General features: G+C 39.0%; 1 protein-coding gene across 1 annotated transcript in view; it reads right to left on the bottom strand.

Moving 5' to 3' along the window:
• SPON1 (spondin 1) overlaps positions 1–18,962 on the bottom strand; it is a 251,331-nt gene that overhangs the window by 177,441 nt on the left and 54,928 nt on the right. The window contains 1 exon segment of the mRNA XM_025459563.3: positions 1,195–1,328. Within this exon segment, the coding sequence (XP_025315348.1) occupies positions 1,195–1,328 (134 nt within the window).

The raw sequence follows: 18,962 nt of genomic DNA, 5'->3' as shown, positions 1-18,962 counted from the left end.
GGGAAAATGGCTGCTTGGATGCTGGGATTGGAGCCTTGTCCATCTACCTATGACAGTTTGCCTGTCTTAAATCCTAAAATTCCCAGTATCGCTCTATACGGTCTTTAAATCTATTTAAAATAGGTTATGGCTTGTATTTCCCAAACTGGTGAATGTTAATAATATATGTCACAGGAAAAAAGAAGTCAAATAAGGTTGGGGAATGCTGGTGAAACCAAGTTAAACAGCTTTCATTTTAGTAGGACTTTGCAAAACTAAATCTGCTAATATATGTGGGGAATCTGCAAGAAGGGGATACAGTCTACAGCATTTTCCAAACTTAGAAATTGGTTTCCTGCCCACCTATTTACATCTCCCTGAACATCATCCTATGGCAAACCACTTGGAGACGTGGGATTGAGATAATGCTACCTTCCATAGAAAAAATATTACTTGGTTAACACCTCTTAAAAAAAAAAAAAAGATTTTATCATTTATTTGAGAGGGAAAGAGTGTGCAAGTGAGCACAAGTAGGGGGAGGGGCAGATGGAAAGGGAGAGGCAGAGAATCTCAAGTAGACTCTGTGCTGAGAGCAGAACCCAACACAAGGTTTGATCTCATGACCCCAAGATCATGACCTAAGCTGAAACCAAGAGTCAGACACTTAACCAACTGAGCCACCCAGGTGCCCCAAGTTAACACTTCTTATCATGCATTGTAACTTAACAAAGGAAGGATCAGGAGACCAGCTAGGAAGGTCATAAGAGGGCAGTTTTGATGACAGGAGGAAGAAAATAAGATCATAACGCAGGGCCAGAGCCTAAGAAGGTTACAGTTGGGTCTCAGGTCAGCCTAGCGCAATTTAAGGATAGTGATGTTAATTTCCAGATGGAGGAAGTCAAAGATGATCCATACCTGATTTGTAATCTTTCTTAACCAGCCCTAGAATCAATATCTCTAGAATATACAGCATGGCCAGGAGAATCACTGAATTCAATAAAAATGGAGATTTGGGTAAATGGTTCTTTTTGTAGCATTTCATCAGTGATGACCGTTGACTCCATTTCAGAATTAAGATAACTAAGGGTGGAGAGATGATGTAACTCATCTGATGCCCCAATAAAGCCACTTTTCTTCTTGCAACCACACCATGCAGTCTTTGCTAGACCACCAGGAAGGAGAGTGAAGTGTTACAAGGATCCCTTGTTTACTTACTTGAGAATCACACAGCCTGTTCCTGCGGGTGGCGCTATCCAGAACACCTGGATCCGTGTCCTCCTCCGTGGGGTGCTTTCAGTGACCGCGACGGGACAGTTACTCATAAACTGTGTTTCTTCTTCATCTATGATCTGTGGAAAATAAATAAATTAAAATGCAATGTCACTTTGGGAAAGGCTCTTAAGTTTCCGAGTTGACACTTCCTTAATTTTATTTTTAAACCTGTCATTTTGTGTTAGCAGCTCTATATCCCCAGACACCAGAATAGTGCCTGGCATAGAGTCCCAGTCAATGCTTGTTGAATTAACATGAGGGCAAGGATTTGGCACGTGTTCTCTGCTCTTTGGGACCAGGATCTTGTGTCAGCACTTTGAGAATAGGCCACTAGGTGATGATCTTGCTTATTTCCCTACCATAACCTGTGTCCCACTTCAGGGAAAGAAGAGAAAGAGGAGAGGGAGGAAGAGGAGGGGGAGGGGAATAATCCAAAGCCAGCACTTTCTAAATAGCTAAAATTTGTAATTCAACTATGGTTTTATAACTTCAAATCAAAATGCTAAAAGAAAAAAAAAACCCTTTGGAGGAAGTACACCGAAGTACATAAATTCTATCCCAGCGTCATGGCACTATTTACTTGGCAGCCTCTACTTCGCTAGTTTGTGCATTGTGTCAGTGTTCTCCCAAGTTGGCCATCAAGGTTTCCTTGGACACTGAAAAAAAAAAAAAAAAAAAAAAACCACTGGTGGCCATTCCTATTCCCCAAGACTTTCAGCACTTCTCCGCTTGCTTCCGGGTATGCTGTCAGAACTTGCCTATCCCTCTTGTACTATTACAGACTGTTAGATCTGGAAGGATCTCTTGGGGGGAAATCATCTAAATCCAGTCTGTCTTAAGTGCCAACTCCAACTGATCGGCCGTAACTATGTCATGAGTAGTGCTAATAACAACAATAAATAATACTTACTGAGTGCGTAGCATGTACTAGGCACTAAGCTAAGTGCTTTATCTGTGTTACTCATTTAATCCTCAAATACAATTTAATAAGATGATAATATCCATATTGTATTTATTTTACTTTTAAAAATTCATATTCCTTTTGGACAGCAGGTAGAAAAATGAAGTCACTCAAAAATGCGTTGGGCTCATCATACGTTTTTATCGCTGGACAAGGCAAAAGCAATCTCGTATTATATTTTATTTATCTCTACATTCTTTACCCTTCTCCCACATATATATGCCCTTCTGAGTGTGTGTATAAACATAAGTTTATAAAGTTTATAATGTATATATGTATATATAAAATTGTGTATATATTATATACATTATGTGTGTGTATATACACACACGCACATATATATGTAACTTAAAGTTACATAGAATTGTTTTTTCTTTTAATGTTTCTTTCACTTAATCTTATGCTTTTAAGACACAGGTTTTCCCCACTATCTGAATGTAGAGCATACCTATGAAATCTTTTATAAGCTAAAATGGTAAAAGCTGAAGAAGCAATTACTGTTAATTTATATGGAAAATTTTTGAGTGTTCCCAGACCCCAAAAATAACCTCCTCAGGCTTTTCTGATACCTTAAGACACATCCTGCTAACAGATGCACAAAGTAAATGAAGATAAAACACAGATGCTCACAGACACAGTTCAAAGCGATATGGGGCTTGATGCTGAGATGCTGAGTGTAGTTTCTGGGGAAGGAGCTTGGTCACGCCACTCTGGCTGCTCAGGTGTGCACTGCCTCTAGACAGCTCACTGCGACACAAACACTGAGTGCTATTTTCACTTACTGCCTTTTTCATAAAAGTGAAAATCCTCTTTGGATTTCTTTTCGTTGGTGAAAACAGGTACTAGTGTAGGTCTTCCATAAACGCAGAGTGGCATAACGTGAGCTTTCAAAAAGTGAGGATATGGGATCCCTGGGTGGCACAGCAGTTTGGCGCCTGCCTTTGGCCCAGGGCGTGATCCTGGAGACCCGGGATCGAATCCCACATCGGGCTCCCGGTGCATGGAGCCTGCTTCTCCCTCTGCCTGTGTCTCTGCCTCTCTCTCTCTCTCTCTCTCTCTGTGTGTGACTATCATAAATAAACAAAAATTAAAAAAAAAAAAGTGAGGATACCTGTATCCAAGCTATTACATGTGAATGTAATTCATGGCTTCTGACTGCTGCCTAGTATTCCACAGCAAGCATAGACCACATTTTACTTATCCATTCTCCCAGTGAGGCACAGTCAGCTGATTTCCAGATCTTTACCTCCACAAACATTGCTGCAATGAAGCTCTTCATGCTGTGCTACTTGCAAACCCACATGAGAGTTTCTCAGCAATATAAACCATTTAGTGGAACTGTTGAGTTGTTTGGTTGTGAATATAATCATATTAATTTCACTAAGTCCTGGGACACCTGGGTGGCTCAGCACGTGATCCCAGAGTCCCGGGATCAAGTCCCACGTTGGGCTTCCTGCGTGGAGCCTGCTTTTCCCTCTGCCTATGTCTCTGCCTCTCTTTCTTGGTGTCTCTCATGAATAAATAGATAAAATCTTTAAAAAAATTTCACTAAGTACTGCCAGATTGTTGAGCAGAATGGCTATACCATTCACTCTATTACCCATGCGGAAGTGTTCTCATTTCCCCATAACCTCGCCAGCACTTATGAGAATTGGACTTTCTAATTGTTTCCAATCTGATGGATGTAAAGTGGTATCTTAATTTAATACAAATTTGGGCAACTCTTCATAAATTTATCAGGTTTTTCCTTCTGTGAATTGCCTACTCAGAATCTTTGCCAATGGATCTTTTGTTATAATTGCTTATTAGTTTCAGGAAGTTTTCTGTTGATTCAGATTCTCTTATGTAGAAAATCATGTCATCTGAGAAAAGAGTTTTATTTTTTTCCTTCCCAATCAATATTTCCTTTTCCTACCTTTTATTTCCTTTCCTATCTTTTTCTTGCTGATTTATAGTTTTTTAGATATGAATCCCTAATCACTTACAAATATCTTTCTATCACCTAGAGGTTCATCTTATTTTTAGCACTCTTTGTTTAACAGAAATAATTTTCATCTAGTCAAATTCACCAATTTCTCTCCTATGGCTTGCACTTTTGTGGTCTTGCCTAAAAAACAGATGACAAAAGATATTTTCTAGTGTTTTTTTTTTTCCATTAGCTTTATAACTTTACCTTTCACATTTAGGTCTTCAATCCATTTAGTTTATTTTTTAATATAAGAGAGCAGGACTCCAACTCCATTTTTTCCACACTGTGAGCTACTTTAAAATAATTAATGAACTTACTTTTTTAAGAGTAGTTCAGGTTTACGGCAAAATTGAGCAGAAGGTACAGAGTTCCCACAGACTCCCTGTCTCTACACATGAACAACCTTCCCTATTATCAACATCCAGCACCAGAGTGGTACATTTGTTACAACTGATGAACCTACACTGACACATCATCATCACACAAAGTCCAGAGTTTACATGAGGGTTCACTCCTGGTGCTGTTAATTCTATCAGTTTTGACAAATGTATAATGGCATGCATTCATCACAGAAGTTTTATAGTATTGTACTGAATAGTTTCACTGCCTTAAAAATCCTTGGTGCTCTGCCTATTCATCCTTCCCTCCCTCCAACCCCTAGTAACCAGTAATCTTTTGTTATAATTGCTTATTAGTTTCAGGAAGTTTTCTGTTGATTCTTTCAGATTCTCTTGTAGAGAAAACCATGTCATCTGAGAAGAGAGTTTTATTTTTTCCTTCCCAATCTATATACCTTTTATTTCCTTTTCTTGTCTTATTGCATTATTAGGTATAGGTTTTATTTGCAGATGTTCTTTATCAAGTTGAGACATTCCTCTCTACTCCTAGTTTGCTGAGGGTTTTTATCATGTGGGTGCTGGGTTTTATCAAATGCTCTTTCCACATCTATAGATAATGATCACATTTTTCTTATTTAATCTGTTGATGGATTATGTTAACTGATTTTCAAATGTTGAACCAGCCCTGCATTAGCTGCGATAAATTCCACCACTTGGGTTATGGTTTTTATTTTTTTTCATACGTTGTTGGATTTGACTTACTAACATTTTGTTGAAGAATTTTAAGTCTATATTCATGAGAAATAGGAGTCTGCAGTTTTCTTTCTTTCTTTCTTTTTTCTTTTCTTTTTTTTCTTTTTTTTTTTTTTTTTTTTGCAAAGTCTTGGCCAGGTTTTGGTGTTAGGGTAACACAAGCATCATAAAATGAGTTAGAAAGTAGAGTGTTGGTATAATTTCTTCATTAAATGTTTGGTATAATTCAGCAGTGAACCCATCTGGGTCTGATGCTGTTTTGGGAAATTATTAATTATTGATTCAATTCTTTATAACAGATATAGGCCTATTCAGGTTGTCTATTTCTTCTTGTGTAAGTTTTGACAGATTTTATCTTTCAAGGAATTGGTTTGTTTCATGTAGGTTATCAAGTCTATGGGCATACAGTTGTTCATAATAGCCCTTTATTATTCCTTTTTTTTTTAAGAGTTTATTTATTTACTCATGAGACACACACACACACACACACACACACAGAGAGAGAGAGAGAGGCAGAGACACAGGCAGTGGGAGAAGCAAGCTCCATGCAGGGAGCCCGACGGGGGACTCGATCCCGAGTCTCCAGGATCACACGCTGGGCCAAAGGCAGGTGCTAAATCGCTAAGCCACCAGGGTTGCTCCCCTTTATTATTCCTCTAGAGTCCATGGATCTGCAGTAATGTTCCTTCTTTCATTTCTGATATCAGTGATTTTTGTCTTTTCTCTCTCTTTCTTTTTTTTAGTGTGTCTAGGCCTTACTAATTTTTTTGATCTTTTCGAAGAGCCAATCATTTGAGTCTGTTGGCTTTCTCTATTGATTTTTAATTTCACTTATTTCTGATCCCATTTTCATTACTTCTTTTCCTCTACTTACTTTGGATATAATTTTTTCTTTTTCTAAGGAGTAATCTAGATCTTTTTCTTTTCTAAGATACATATTTGATGCTATATTTTCCCTTAAGCATTGCTTTTGTGCATTGCGCAAACTTTGATAAGTTATATTTTAATTTTCATTTAGTTTAAAATATTTTTTAAATTCTTTTGAAATTTCTTCCTTGACCCATGTGTTAGTTAAAAATGTGTGGTTTATGGGGATTTTCCACCTATCTTCTGTTACTGATTTCTAGTTTAATTTCATTGTAGTCTGAGAGCAGACACTGTATGATTTCTGTTCTTTTAAATTGGCTAAGGCATGTTTTATAGCCCAGAATGTGGTATATCTTGGTAAATGTTTCATGTGAGCATGAGAAGAATGTATAACCTGCTATTGTTAGATGAAGTAATGTATAGATGTCAGTTATATTCATTTTATAGATAGTGCTATTGAGTTATGTCCTTATTGATTCTGACTGGTGGATCTGTCCATTTCTAAGAGAGGGGTGTTGAATTTTCCAACTATGATAGTGGATTCATCTATTTCTCCTTATAGTTCTATCAGTTTTCACTTCACATACTTTGATGCTCTGTTGTTAGGTGCAAATACATTGAGGATTACTACATCTTCTTAGAGTATTGACCCCCTTATCACTATGTAATACTCCTCTTATTTTTGGTAACATTCCTTCCTCTGAAGTCTGCTTTGATATTAATATAGCTGCTCTTGCTTTCTTATGATCAGTGTTAGCGCTGTGTATCTTGCTCTATCATTCTGCTTTTAATTATATGTGTCTTTATATTTAAAGCGGGTTTCTTGTAGACAACACACCAGGGTCTTGTTTTTGATTCACTCTGACAATCTTTTAGTTGGTATATTTAGACTATTGATATTTAAGGTGATTATTAATGTAGTTGGATTAATACTTGTTTTCTATTTGTTTACCTTTTTGTTTTTATTTTTGTCTTTCTCATTTCTATCATTTTTGTCTTTGAACATTTTTATGATTCTATTTTCTGTCTTTTCTTAGCAAATAAATTATACTTCATTTCTTATTTGCTTTTTTTTAAGTGGCTGTCCTAGAATTCATAGTATACATTTACAACCAGCTCAAGCCTATTTTCAAATAACACTATACTGATTTACAGACATGCAGTTACCTTATAATAACCAAATATTCCTAGTTCCTTCCTCCTCTCCTTTGCATGGTTGTTGTCACTTATTTTACTTATACATAAGCATGTATATATAGATGTAAACATACATAATTGAATGAATTGTTACTGTTATTATTTTGAACATACTATTACCTGTTAGATCAATTAAGTATAAGAAAAATAAATATTTTATTATTCTTTCACTTATTTTTTCTTTGATGCTCTTCTTTTCTTTATGAAGATCCAAGTTTCTGACTTATATTATTTTTCTTCTCTATAAAGAACTTTAAAAACATTTCTTGCAAGACAGATCTACTGGCAACAAATTCCTTCAGTTTTGACTTGTCTGATAAATTCTTTATTTTTCCTTCACACTTGAAGAAAATTTTATAGGATACATAATTCTCAGTTAGTGTTTTGTTTCTCTCAATACATTAAATATTTCAGTTTACTCTCTTCTTGTTTGCATGGTTTCTGAGGATAAATTGAATATAATTCTTATCTTTGTTCCTATATAGGTAAGGTCTTTTTCCCTACCTCTAGCTTCTTTCAAGATTTTTTTCTTTACCTTTGATTTTCTTTCTTTTTACCCCCAAGATATTTATTTATTTTGTATATATTTTTAATTGGAGTTTGATTTGCCAACATATAGTATAACCCCCAGTACTCATCCCATCAAGTGCCCCCCTCAGTGCCTGTCACCCAGTCATCCCAACCCCCTGCCCACCTCCCCTTCCACCACCCCTTGTTCGTTTCCCAGCATTAGGAGTCTCTCATGGTCTGTCACCCTTTCTGATATTTCCCACTCATTTTCTCTCCTTTCCCCTTTAATCCCTTTTACTATTTTTTATATTCCCCGAATGGATGAAACCATGTTTGTCCTCCTCCGATTGACTTACTTCACTCAGCATAATACCCTCCAGTTCTATCCACATTGAAGCAAATGGTGGGTATTTGTCATTTCTAATGGCTGAGGAATATTCCATTGTATACATAGACCACATCTTCTTTATCCATTCATCTTTCCATGGACACCGAGGCTCCTTCCACAGTTGGCTATTGTGGACATTGCTGCTAGAAACATCGGGGTGCAGGTGTCCTGCCGTTTGACTGCATCTGTATCTTTGGGGTAAATCCCCAGTAGTGCAATTGCTGGGTTGTAGGGCAGATCTATTTTTAACTCTTTGAGGAACCTCTACAGTTTTCCAGAGTGGCTGTTCTGGTTTGCATTCTCACCAACAGTGCAAGGGGGTTCCCCTTTCTCCACATCCTCTCCAACATTTGTTGTTTCCTGCCTTGTTAATTTTCCCCATTCTCACTGGTGTGAGGTGGGATCTCATTGTAGTTTTGATTTGTATTTCCCTGACAACAAGTGATGCGGAGCATTTTCTCATGCGCTTCTTGGCCATGTGTATGTCTTCTTTGGTGAAATTTCTGTTCATGTCTTTTGCCCATTTCATGATTGGATTGTTTCTTTGCTGTTGAGTTTAATAAGTTGTTTATAGATCTCAGATACTAGCCCTTTATCTGATATGTCATTTACAAATATCTTCTCCCATTCTGTAGGTTGTCTTTTAGTTTTGTTGACGGTTTCTTTTGCTGTGCAGGAGCTTTTTATCCTGATTAAGTCCCAATAATTCATTTTTGCTTTTGTTTCCCTTGCCTTCATAGATGTATCTTGCAAGAAGTTGCTGTGGCCAAGTTCAAAAAGGGTGTTGCCTGTGTTTTCCTGTAGGATATTTATTTATTTATTTATTTATTCATTCATTCATTCATTCATTCATTCATGAGAGACACACAGAGAGAGACTGGCAGAGACACAGGCAGAGGGAGAAGCAGGCTACGTGCAGGGAGCCCGATGCGGGACTCGATCGAATCTCCAAGATCACACCCTGGGCCAAAGGCGGTGCCTAAACCACTGAGCCACCCAGGCTGCCCTCTCCGATAGGATTTTGATATGTTCTTGTCTCACATTTACCTTTGATTTTCTTTGGCTTAAAGATGATACGGTTAGGTACAGTCTTTTGTATATTTATCCTTGGCATTCCTGAGCTTCCTTTATCTATGGTTTGGTGTTTGATATCAATTTGGGGGAAATTCTCAGTCACTATTGTTTCAAATATTTCTTCTGTTCCTTTCTCTTTTTCTTCTCCTGGTATTCACACTATGCATATATTACATCTTTTATAGTCCCACAGTCCTTGGATTCTCTCTTCTGTATTTTTTTCTAGTCTTTTCCCTCTTTGCTTTTCAGTTTTAAAGGTTTCTGTTGATATTTCCTCAAGCTTACAGATTCCTTAGCTGTGTCCAGTCTACCAATAAGTTCATCAAAGACATTCTTCATTTCTGTTACAAGGCTTTTGTTCTCTAGCATTTCTTTTTGTTCTCTTCTTCCTTAGGATTTCCATCTCTCTTCTTACATTGCCCAACTATTCTTGCATGCTGTCTACTTTATCCATTAGATCCTTTAGCATATTGATCATTGTTGATTTAAATTCCCAGTCTGATAATTTCGACATCTCTGCCATATCTTCTTCTTATGCTTTCACTGTTTTTCCAAATTGTGTTTTTTGCCTTTTTGCATGCCTTTTAACTTTTTGTTGAAAGGTATCCCTGATGTTCTGGGTAGAAGGAATTAAAATAAATAGGCCTTTAGCAATGTGGTGGTAATGTGTTGGGGAGAGGAAATATTCTTTAGTCCTATGATTAGGTCTCAGTCTTTTGGTTGGTGACTTGTACCCCTGGACTGTGAAGCTCACTTAGGCTTCTCAGCCACCCTTCCAACCACTCCCCTTTTGCCTTAGATGGGACTGGATGGCTGAAGTGTCTGGAGTTGTGCATTTTCCTTCTACCACCTGGAAGGCTAGAGGCACCTGGCATTGAGTTTCTCTTCCCCCAAATAGGTTAGGCTCTAATAAAATCTCAGCAGGTTAGGCTCTGGTAAAATAGTTTCTCCTGAGGGCAGGCCCTGTTACGAACAGAACACTTTGGTGTATTCAAAGATGGTTTCTCCTTTCCTCCCCTTGCCAGAAGCACAAAGAAGGTTTTCTCTGATATTCACTTTCAGAATCTGATAGAGTCCCTGGAAGTAAAATTCACAGAAGTTTTGTGCCCCATCCTTACCCCAGTGATTGGGTGCCTCTGGAGTTTTTAATTCTCGAAATTGTCCACACTGAACCTCTAGCAATCTAACAATTATAGTTTAGTTTTTCCCATGCAGCATGTGGAGATTTCTGCTCTGGTAGATTGTGATCCTCTGTATCCTCCTGTCACCCCGATATTGGGGACAATGGTTTGCCCTGTGAACTCAGTCCTCTGATGAACCTAAGAGCTGTTGATGTTTCAGTTTGCTTAGCTTTTGACTTGCTATCAGAATGCAGTGTTGACTTCCAAGCTTCTTACATGTGGGATGGGACACCAGAAGTCCACACTGTGAGTTATTTTTATACTACTTAATCCATCTTTCCCTCACTTTTTTGGTGATGCTACCTCTGTCATATATAGAACAACAACACAATTTATTGTCCAAACAAGGATGAAAAAGCTGTTATTAATCATTGTTCTGGGATAACAGGTAAACCTGAGGCTTTTCCAGGCAAATGAGGCATACATTCAATCTAATCATATATCAGGTTCCCAAACGCTCATGTTGTTTCTGGGCTTTCTATTCTAGTCTCCTGCCCACCCCTTGCCTATGGCACTATAATATAGTTTAACATCTAGAAGGGCAAGTCCCCTTTCCGTGCTCTTCTTTACCAACATTATGTTATCTATTTGTAGGTCTTTATTTTTAAATATATAGTATATAAACTCTAAAAACTCCCTTACCTCTCTGTCATTTCACCTTCCTGATGTGATGAAATCCCAACCTTACATAAACTGCTCACCCCAGGATAAAGTCAGTTGTCTTCTATATTAACTGACTCCTAGCCTTGCGCCTGCCCTGCTACACTGCTGTGTAGATCTGATAAAACCTCAGCAGGTTAGACTCTGGTAAAATACTTCCTATTTATTTTACTTTCCCATTCTTGACAATGATGATTTCAAATCTTCTCCACTCTTCTCAAACCTCCAACTTTTATGTTTCCTCTTATTGTTCTACCTTGTGTCTTACTTTACTGAAAAAACCCAGAAGTCATGAGATGTAGAGTCCCTCATTTTCTCATTTGCATCCGCCCTGTCCTCCTTCTTGCTATTAAATAGAGGAGCCTTACTATTCTTACATTTCTGCTTGGTTCCCATCACTTCTTTCTGACTCTAAGAATTACTTTTCTCCCTTCCACATTCAGTTTTGGCTCTAGTGGAATCATTCCCATTAGCCTGTTAACCATATTTGAGTCCCTCCCATTTAAAAATTAAGCAATCCTCAGTTATGCCTTCATCCTTCCCCAGTTACAGTGTTCTCTCTCTCTTCTCCATCACGATCAAATTACTTGAAGGAGTTGGCTATGCTTATTGTCTTCACTCTACCTCCTACTCATTCTCAGCTCAATCCCAGGAGTTTGGGGAACACTGTGGTACTCCGACAGCTCTAGCTGAGCCCACCAGTGCCTTCTGCAATGCTTAATCCAGTAAATCCTCTGTAGTCTTTCTTCTTAAAGCACTGTCTCCCTGCGTGGCTTTTGTGCCATAGCTCTTTGTCCTCCTCCCCGGCTCTACTTACTTATCTACTTTTTCCACTTTCATTGGCTGCTCATCCTCCTCTACTGGCCTTTGAATCTGAGATTGCTAGAGGCTAGTCCTAAACCCTCTCCAGTTCTGACTTTATTCTGTCTCTGCAGGTGATCTCATTCAACTCACCAGTTGAATTACTACCTATGTGTGGATGATTCACAAGTTTATATTTCCAGGATTGGTCACTCCTCTGATCTCCAGACATGTATCTCTGACCTTCTATCTTCTATCTGCATTTCTTCTTGGATCAAAACCACCTCAAATCTACCTCGTCAGCAACTGACTTAACTATTTTGCCTCTAGCCTGGCCCTACTTCCATTGTTCAAGTAAGAAACACTGGATGTCCTCCATGGCTCCTCCTTCCCTCTCCCTTTCATATCCAAGTGTGGTCCATTTCACCTTCCAAATATCTCTTGAATTCCTACTACCATCCCTGCTACTACCCAGACTAAGCTACATCAGCTACATCTGAACTAATATAAAGTTATTCTAACCAGCCTTTGTACATTCTTTTTTGAATGATGGATTTCCAAATATGTTCTCTATATGGCAAACCAAGGTGACCTTTTAAAAATAACAAATTTAATTCTAATATCTCCCTCTTTAGAACAATTTATAGCTTCTCACTGCATCTAGAATCAAGACTAATCCTTAACAGAGTTGAATCTCTTACTTCCTACCTTTTTAGCCTCATACTGTGCCATCTCCCTCCTAGTTTTCTACACTTGACTTCAACGGACTTGTGTTTTCTGCCAAAGACTGACCAATTCCTATTTCCTTTATCCGCCCCCCATCTTTTCCCTTCCTCCATTTTTCACCCCTACTTCCTTCTTCCCTCTCCCCTCTCCTTCTTCCCCTCTTTCCTTAACTTCATCTCAGCTCACTCATCTTTTTCATTGAAAAGCCTTCCCTGTTAGGACGCCTGGGTGGTTCAGTGGTTGAGCATCTGCCTTTGGCTCAGGTCTCGATCCCAAGATCCTGAGTTCAAGTCCCATATCAGGTTCCCCACAGGAAGCCTGCTTCTCCCTCTGCCTATGTCTTTGCCTCTCTCTGTGTGTCTCTCATGAACAAATAAATAAAAATCTTAAAAGAAAAGTCTTCCCTGTTTTCTTTCACTATAGTAATTCCCTCCCTTTCTCATAGGAACCATCTCTCTCAGACACTTTGTTTTTAAATTTTACATGCATTTATTTGATTCCTTGATTAATGTCTACTTCTCTAATAATCTATAAACTACATGAGGGCAAGCACCATGTCTCTTAGGTTTTTTGTTTTTTTTTTCTCATTGTTTCCCCAGGGCTTAGCATAGAGCCTGATACATAATAGTTTCATGCTGGAGACCTCTGTGTACTTGCCTCCCCCCTTTGGTTGTGAGATTCCCAGCTCTATGTCTGGGCTGTAATATCTCCCTTCACTCTCTTAAACAACTCCCTGGACTTCCTTCTGATTTTGGACTTTGTTTTTCTAGATGGTAATTAACAGCCTTAATTATAATCACAATAGCTACCATTTTGGAGTACTATATTGGCCAAGGACTTTACATATACTGTTTCCATTTCCCATCAAAATGGATAAGTATTATTAAACCTAATCCTTGAAGAAACAACTGTGACATAGATGGGTTATATAACCTGTCCAAGTCCCAGAGTGGCAGAGCCAGGGTTGGAGCTCTACCTGACTCTAATGTCTGTGCTCTTTCCCTATGCCACAGTCCCTCCAAATAGTGTCATTCCCTTATGTTAGGTAAGAGGCTTAGTCCCATGGAACCACATACACTGGGCCAGCCCACAACTAAATACACCATTCCAACACACACATAAGTACTAGTACTTTCCTTCAGATTTTCCTTAGATTTTCCTTCAGATTTTTCTTAGCTTCCCTTATGCAGCTTTGTTGGCGTGGGGGTGGATTTCCAAACAATGTGATTCTCTTAGACCTGTGCACTTGATTTCCAGTGAGAACCCCCTTTTGTGACAGTCATAGAGAACTTTTGGAACTTTTAGCCCTAAATATTTACAATCATTGGGAGGGTTCTAGGTGACTATTTCAAAAAAGCCAAAAGTCATTAATACTTAATTAACATTTTCCATGTGTCAGCTACTTAGCATGCCACATCATTGAATCCTTCATGGGAATAATTATTTCCATCTTACAGAAGAGGAAATGAAGCTCAGAGTGATCCATTCTGACCTAGCACTGTCTGAAGCCAAAGTGTGAGCTCTTTCCAGTTACCTCTGGCAAAAGTCTCAGTCTGGGATAAGAATAAGACCCTTGACCCAGTACTGAAACAAAGAAGTTGTTTTCCAAGATATAGAAGCCACCTCAGGTAAACACCATTGTTTACTCACAACCTCACTTGCCAGATGGTAAGTAGGCATTGAACAGAAGGAGTTGTTTCCTCTGATTCAGAGAATGCTCCCAAAGTTGTTTGCTTTTCAGAAAATATTAGCTTCTTCCAATAAGCCTTGGGTCTATCAAAATGTGCTCTTGAACCCTTCTGCATCTTCCCAAACCTCCACACTTCTTGTGGTCTGAGTAGAGCCACCATATAAGCCATCCACTAATATGACTAAATAAAGCTTCACCACTCCTTTCAATCTATGATTTCTTTTCTGAGTACCTCAGACCAGAAAATCAAGACATATTTCAAACAGTGGTTGTGTCTGGTCATAGTATTATGGGTGATTTTTATTTCCTTTCTATGTTTTTTGTATTTCCTAAGTTTTCTACAATGATGATGTATTAGTTTAAATGAAGAAGTTTCTAATATTTTTAAGGACCTTGTTACAACATTCTATGGCTAACATTTCTGTTCCTTGTTGTTGTTCTTTTTTTTAATTTTTAAATTATTTTAAACATTTATTTGAGAGAGGGGGAGAGAGAACGTGTATGCACACACACAAACTGGGGGAAGGGCAGAGGGAGAGGAGACAGAGAATCCCAAGAAGACTCCATGCTGAGCACAGAGCTGGATGTGGGGCTCCATCTCACAACCCTGAGATCATGACCTGGAGCAAGTCAAGAGTCAGATGCTTAACCAACTGAGCCACCCAGGCACCCCTGTTGTTGTTCTTTTAGAAAAATACATAGACTAATATAAACTTTTTGAGGCTGTTTAAGTTTAAAGTCACTTGGGAGAGATTTGTTGGTAAAGTGGGCTGCTTAACTCCCTTCAAAAGAGAGCTTAAAGGACCTGTGGCTGGTCCCCACCCAGCCAAGTGAGATAGCCAGGTAAGGCAAATCCAGGTTCAAACAGGGGAACAAGGTTTAATTTCCAGAATGCTTGACAACCTATAGTTAAGCCAACTGGCTGGGCATCTGGTCACGAATAGACCTTTTCAATACTAGGGGCTTTCTAAGCTACCTCTTCAGCATGACTGCAAAAGTTCCCAAAACTTTACATTGATCACACTCTTAGTCCTGAATCACATGCCATACCCATTTTGAAAGCTGCATCAGGACCTGCCTTTTCCCTTAAGGTATCTACTCTTGCCTCATCCTATTTGTGGCCTCACTTTCTTTTCAGACTCAAATACACAATACTTCTTTGTTAAATCTAATCTTGATCCTCCTTCTCAACTCTGATCTGGATCCTCTCCTGATATTTTGTCTTACCCTTTCTAATCTGACAGACATAAGCCTCAAGAGATTAACCTAAATAGTATCAAGGTCCCAGATGGAGTCTCAAGCATTCTAACAAGTGGGTGGCTCATGGCAGTGGACACCTGGAAATACTGTTCAGAAGCCCATGTAGGTGGCATGTTGGACATATGCCTTCAGGAAGCAGAGCCTCAGATATAGAGTTGAGGGGTGGTGGTCAGGGTCAGGACTCCAGTTTCCACAGGAGAAGCAAGGATAAGTCAGATAATTGGAATGAGAACTTGGAATGTCATCCCCAATGAGAAACTGGTCTCATGAGCATGGTCTTGGAGCAGAGCTGGCAGGAGAGGGTAGGTTTGGAAACATGGCCCTTAGTGTAAGAAGGGACTTCTGCTGGGGAGATGTGAGATGGGAGTAGGATAACAACTTAGGAGCCCAGTTGTGGTGCAACCAAAGATGCCTCTCAGGGACAGTGATGTGATGACCCTCAACTGGGAAGAGTGATTGCTTAAGCATGCTGTCCTCAAGTCCTTACTGATCTTGGTAGTGGGTGAGCTGAGTCTGAGGGAGAGGGCAGTAATATATCTAAATACAAATTATTGCATCAGAGTACAGGCAACAGTAACACATAGGGTAGTTTAGGGTGAATGAGGGAAAGCATGTCCTTTGGCATCATCTCATAAATAATTTTTCTCTGGACATTTGTGTGAAGTAGTATGGTAGATGGAAAGTGCATGAATGTTTGAGCCAGGGAGATTTGGATTAAATCTTGGCTCTGCCACTTTCCAGTTGGATGACTTTGGCCAAGTCACTTGACCTCTATGAGTCTGTTTTCCCATCTGAAAAATGAGGATAATAAAGCCCATCTTGCTTGGTTAATATAAAGAATAAATGAGGTGGTATTTACAAAGCATTCAACACCCATAACAACCCTCAGTATATTGTAGCTGGAGGGAACTGATTGCCCAACACCTTATGCTAGCTAATCATATTAACAGAGGAGGAGGACATCCTGAAAAGGAGATGCAAGTAAAAATTTTACTATTACTACATAAGCAATATTTATATTTGTTCAATGTAGGAAAATCAAATGTTATGAATCAAGTATTGCTTATAATTCTACAACCCCCAGGAGAGTTATTATTAATGTTTTGATGTGTATCTTTTCAGATTATACTTAAATATGCACACATATATGTGATTCTGGAAAATACATTAGTTACTGTCTTGCAACCTACTTTTTTTACTCAACAGCATATCATGAATAGCTTTCTTTTCTACTCGGCATATCTCTCAATAAAATTTTCTATGACTGCATAGTAGGCCATAGTATGGATACTCCACGTTTTACCTAAAAACACCTTAGAGTGTTGAACATTTTGTTGTTTAAAATTTTTAGGCTATTATGATCATCCCTTATGGCTAACTATCACATTTTTAATTTTTCTGGGAGTGAAATTAATGTAGGTTATTATTGCTGGATCTTTCCAGGAGGGGATTGTGAACCACTTAAGTAAAATCTGAGTGAGAATCCAAAGAAAATAATCCCAGTCATTAAGTCACCTCTTTCTAGTTTCCCATGTGTATTTTTCTTAGTGTGAAAGTCATGGAAGGAAAGACAGCTGCTTTGTCTTTTATGAAAGAGCTTCCAATACAGATTTTTAAAAATTAAATAAGGATTTTGCCTTTATTGCTCTAAGGCATAAATTCATTTTAGAAAAGTTTACACAGACAGAAAAGTAAAGGGGAGAAAAGTCCCCCACTGTTTCAGTCATTTCGGTCTATTTGGTTCCTTCTAGACTTTTCTCTCTTTATATTTTGAAATGTGTAGATAGCTGTTCATATTGCATGTATAATGTGTCTTGTTTTTTTCCATTTATCCTAGGAGGCTCCATATTTTTGCAGGTTTTTCTAAGCCCATCAGAAACATTTGAATGTCTGCATTGGCTGCATGAGGCAGTATAGCTTTGGATGGTCCCTCTTCTAGGCTGTGAAGACTTAAGTCCAGATCTTGCTCCCTTTCCCTAAAAAAGACCCTCACCTCCCAGTGTCTATCTGTATACTCTCATCAGTTATTAGCATCCTTTTCTGCACTAGCATCTCTATCAGCAGATTCTTATTTTCATTTTATTCATCTCATTTACCCTTTTTGCTCTAGATTCTCTGTGCTGGTAGGTGCACTCCACCTCCCAGACCTGAGAAGCATGTGAGGACCTGGGGGAGGAGCAGTGCAGAGGTGACCATGAGCATTGTAGATGGCCCCCATGTCACTTTGTCCTGGGCACATGGCCTCCAATCCATGGAGGTTGAGTGCTGAGAGCTAATGGATCGTGTTCCCCACTGAAAAGCAGATTAATCCTCCATGTTCTATGGGCTCACATATCCAGAGCAAACACAGCAGTCCAGGCCTGGGAGCAGGGCTGGACCAGGACACATGAGTGCCTTGAGCAGACTAATAATCTGGCGTTCTTTCAAAATGATATTCTCTAAATATTTGCCCAATGTTCATTTGGAGGAGAGGCTGAGTGCTGTGTAGGAGGAGGCAGAGAAGACTGCTGGCTCAGCACTCACTCCCTCTTTATTGCCCTGAGCAGTTCAAGTCCTCACCCTGAACTTGCACACCTCACCCAGCAACTAAGAAGCCTGGAAAGCAGCCTAGACACCATCTCTGATCACTTAAGCATTCTCGGGGGGGTTGCCTCCTACTAGGAGGCAACGGTGAAGGGCCTGGAGAGCCCAACAGCCTATTTACTAGCAGTGTGACTCTGGCAAATTCCTTAACCTTTCTGGAAGGAGCCCTTTTACCTGTAAAATGGGAGATAATAACAATACTGACCTCAATGGACTGGAAGGGCTTAAATGTATTGATATATATAAAATAAAGAAGTTCCTGGCATGAAGCTATCACTGTATATATTATAATCATGGTGCATTGTATATAATAATAAATATCATTACAGTCATTATTTTCATGTCATGATAACTCTCAAAATTCTGGTAAAGACCATTTTCTCCCATCTCATTACATTTCCAGTGAGGTTTTAGTAATTCTTACAGACTATTATCCTGGCACCAACCCAGCTGGCCTGTACCTAAATCCTGCTTGGCTTGGGAGCTTCAAGTACAGTGGACAGGCTCTAATAGAGCTGGTGTATGTGTGCGTGTTTTGTGTGTGTGTGCATGCATGTTGTGTGTGTGTGTGTGTGTGTGTGTGTGTTGGGGTCATTGCCTGATCACTCTATAGCCCCTGGTTAAAAAAATAAAAAAAAGAACCTCATCTTCTACTTGGTAGATGCTAAGACAGGCAGAAATGGACTTGAGGAGACCTGGTGATTTACTAGGATTAGGTAATTCTCAGCAAAAGAAGAGGCATCTCCTTTAGAA

This window comes from Canis lupus, chromosome 21 (assembly GCF_003254725.2).
Source record: "Canis lupus dingo isolate Sandy chromosome 21, ASM325472v2, whole genome shotgun sequence".
NCBI classification, from domain to species: Eukaryota; Metazoa; Chordata; class Mammalia; order Carnivora; family Canidae; genus Canis; species Canis lupus.
The sequence above is the reverse complement of the archived record's forward strand: the minus strand, read 5'-3'. Positions and strand labels throughout refer to the sequence as shown.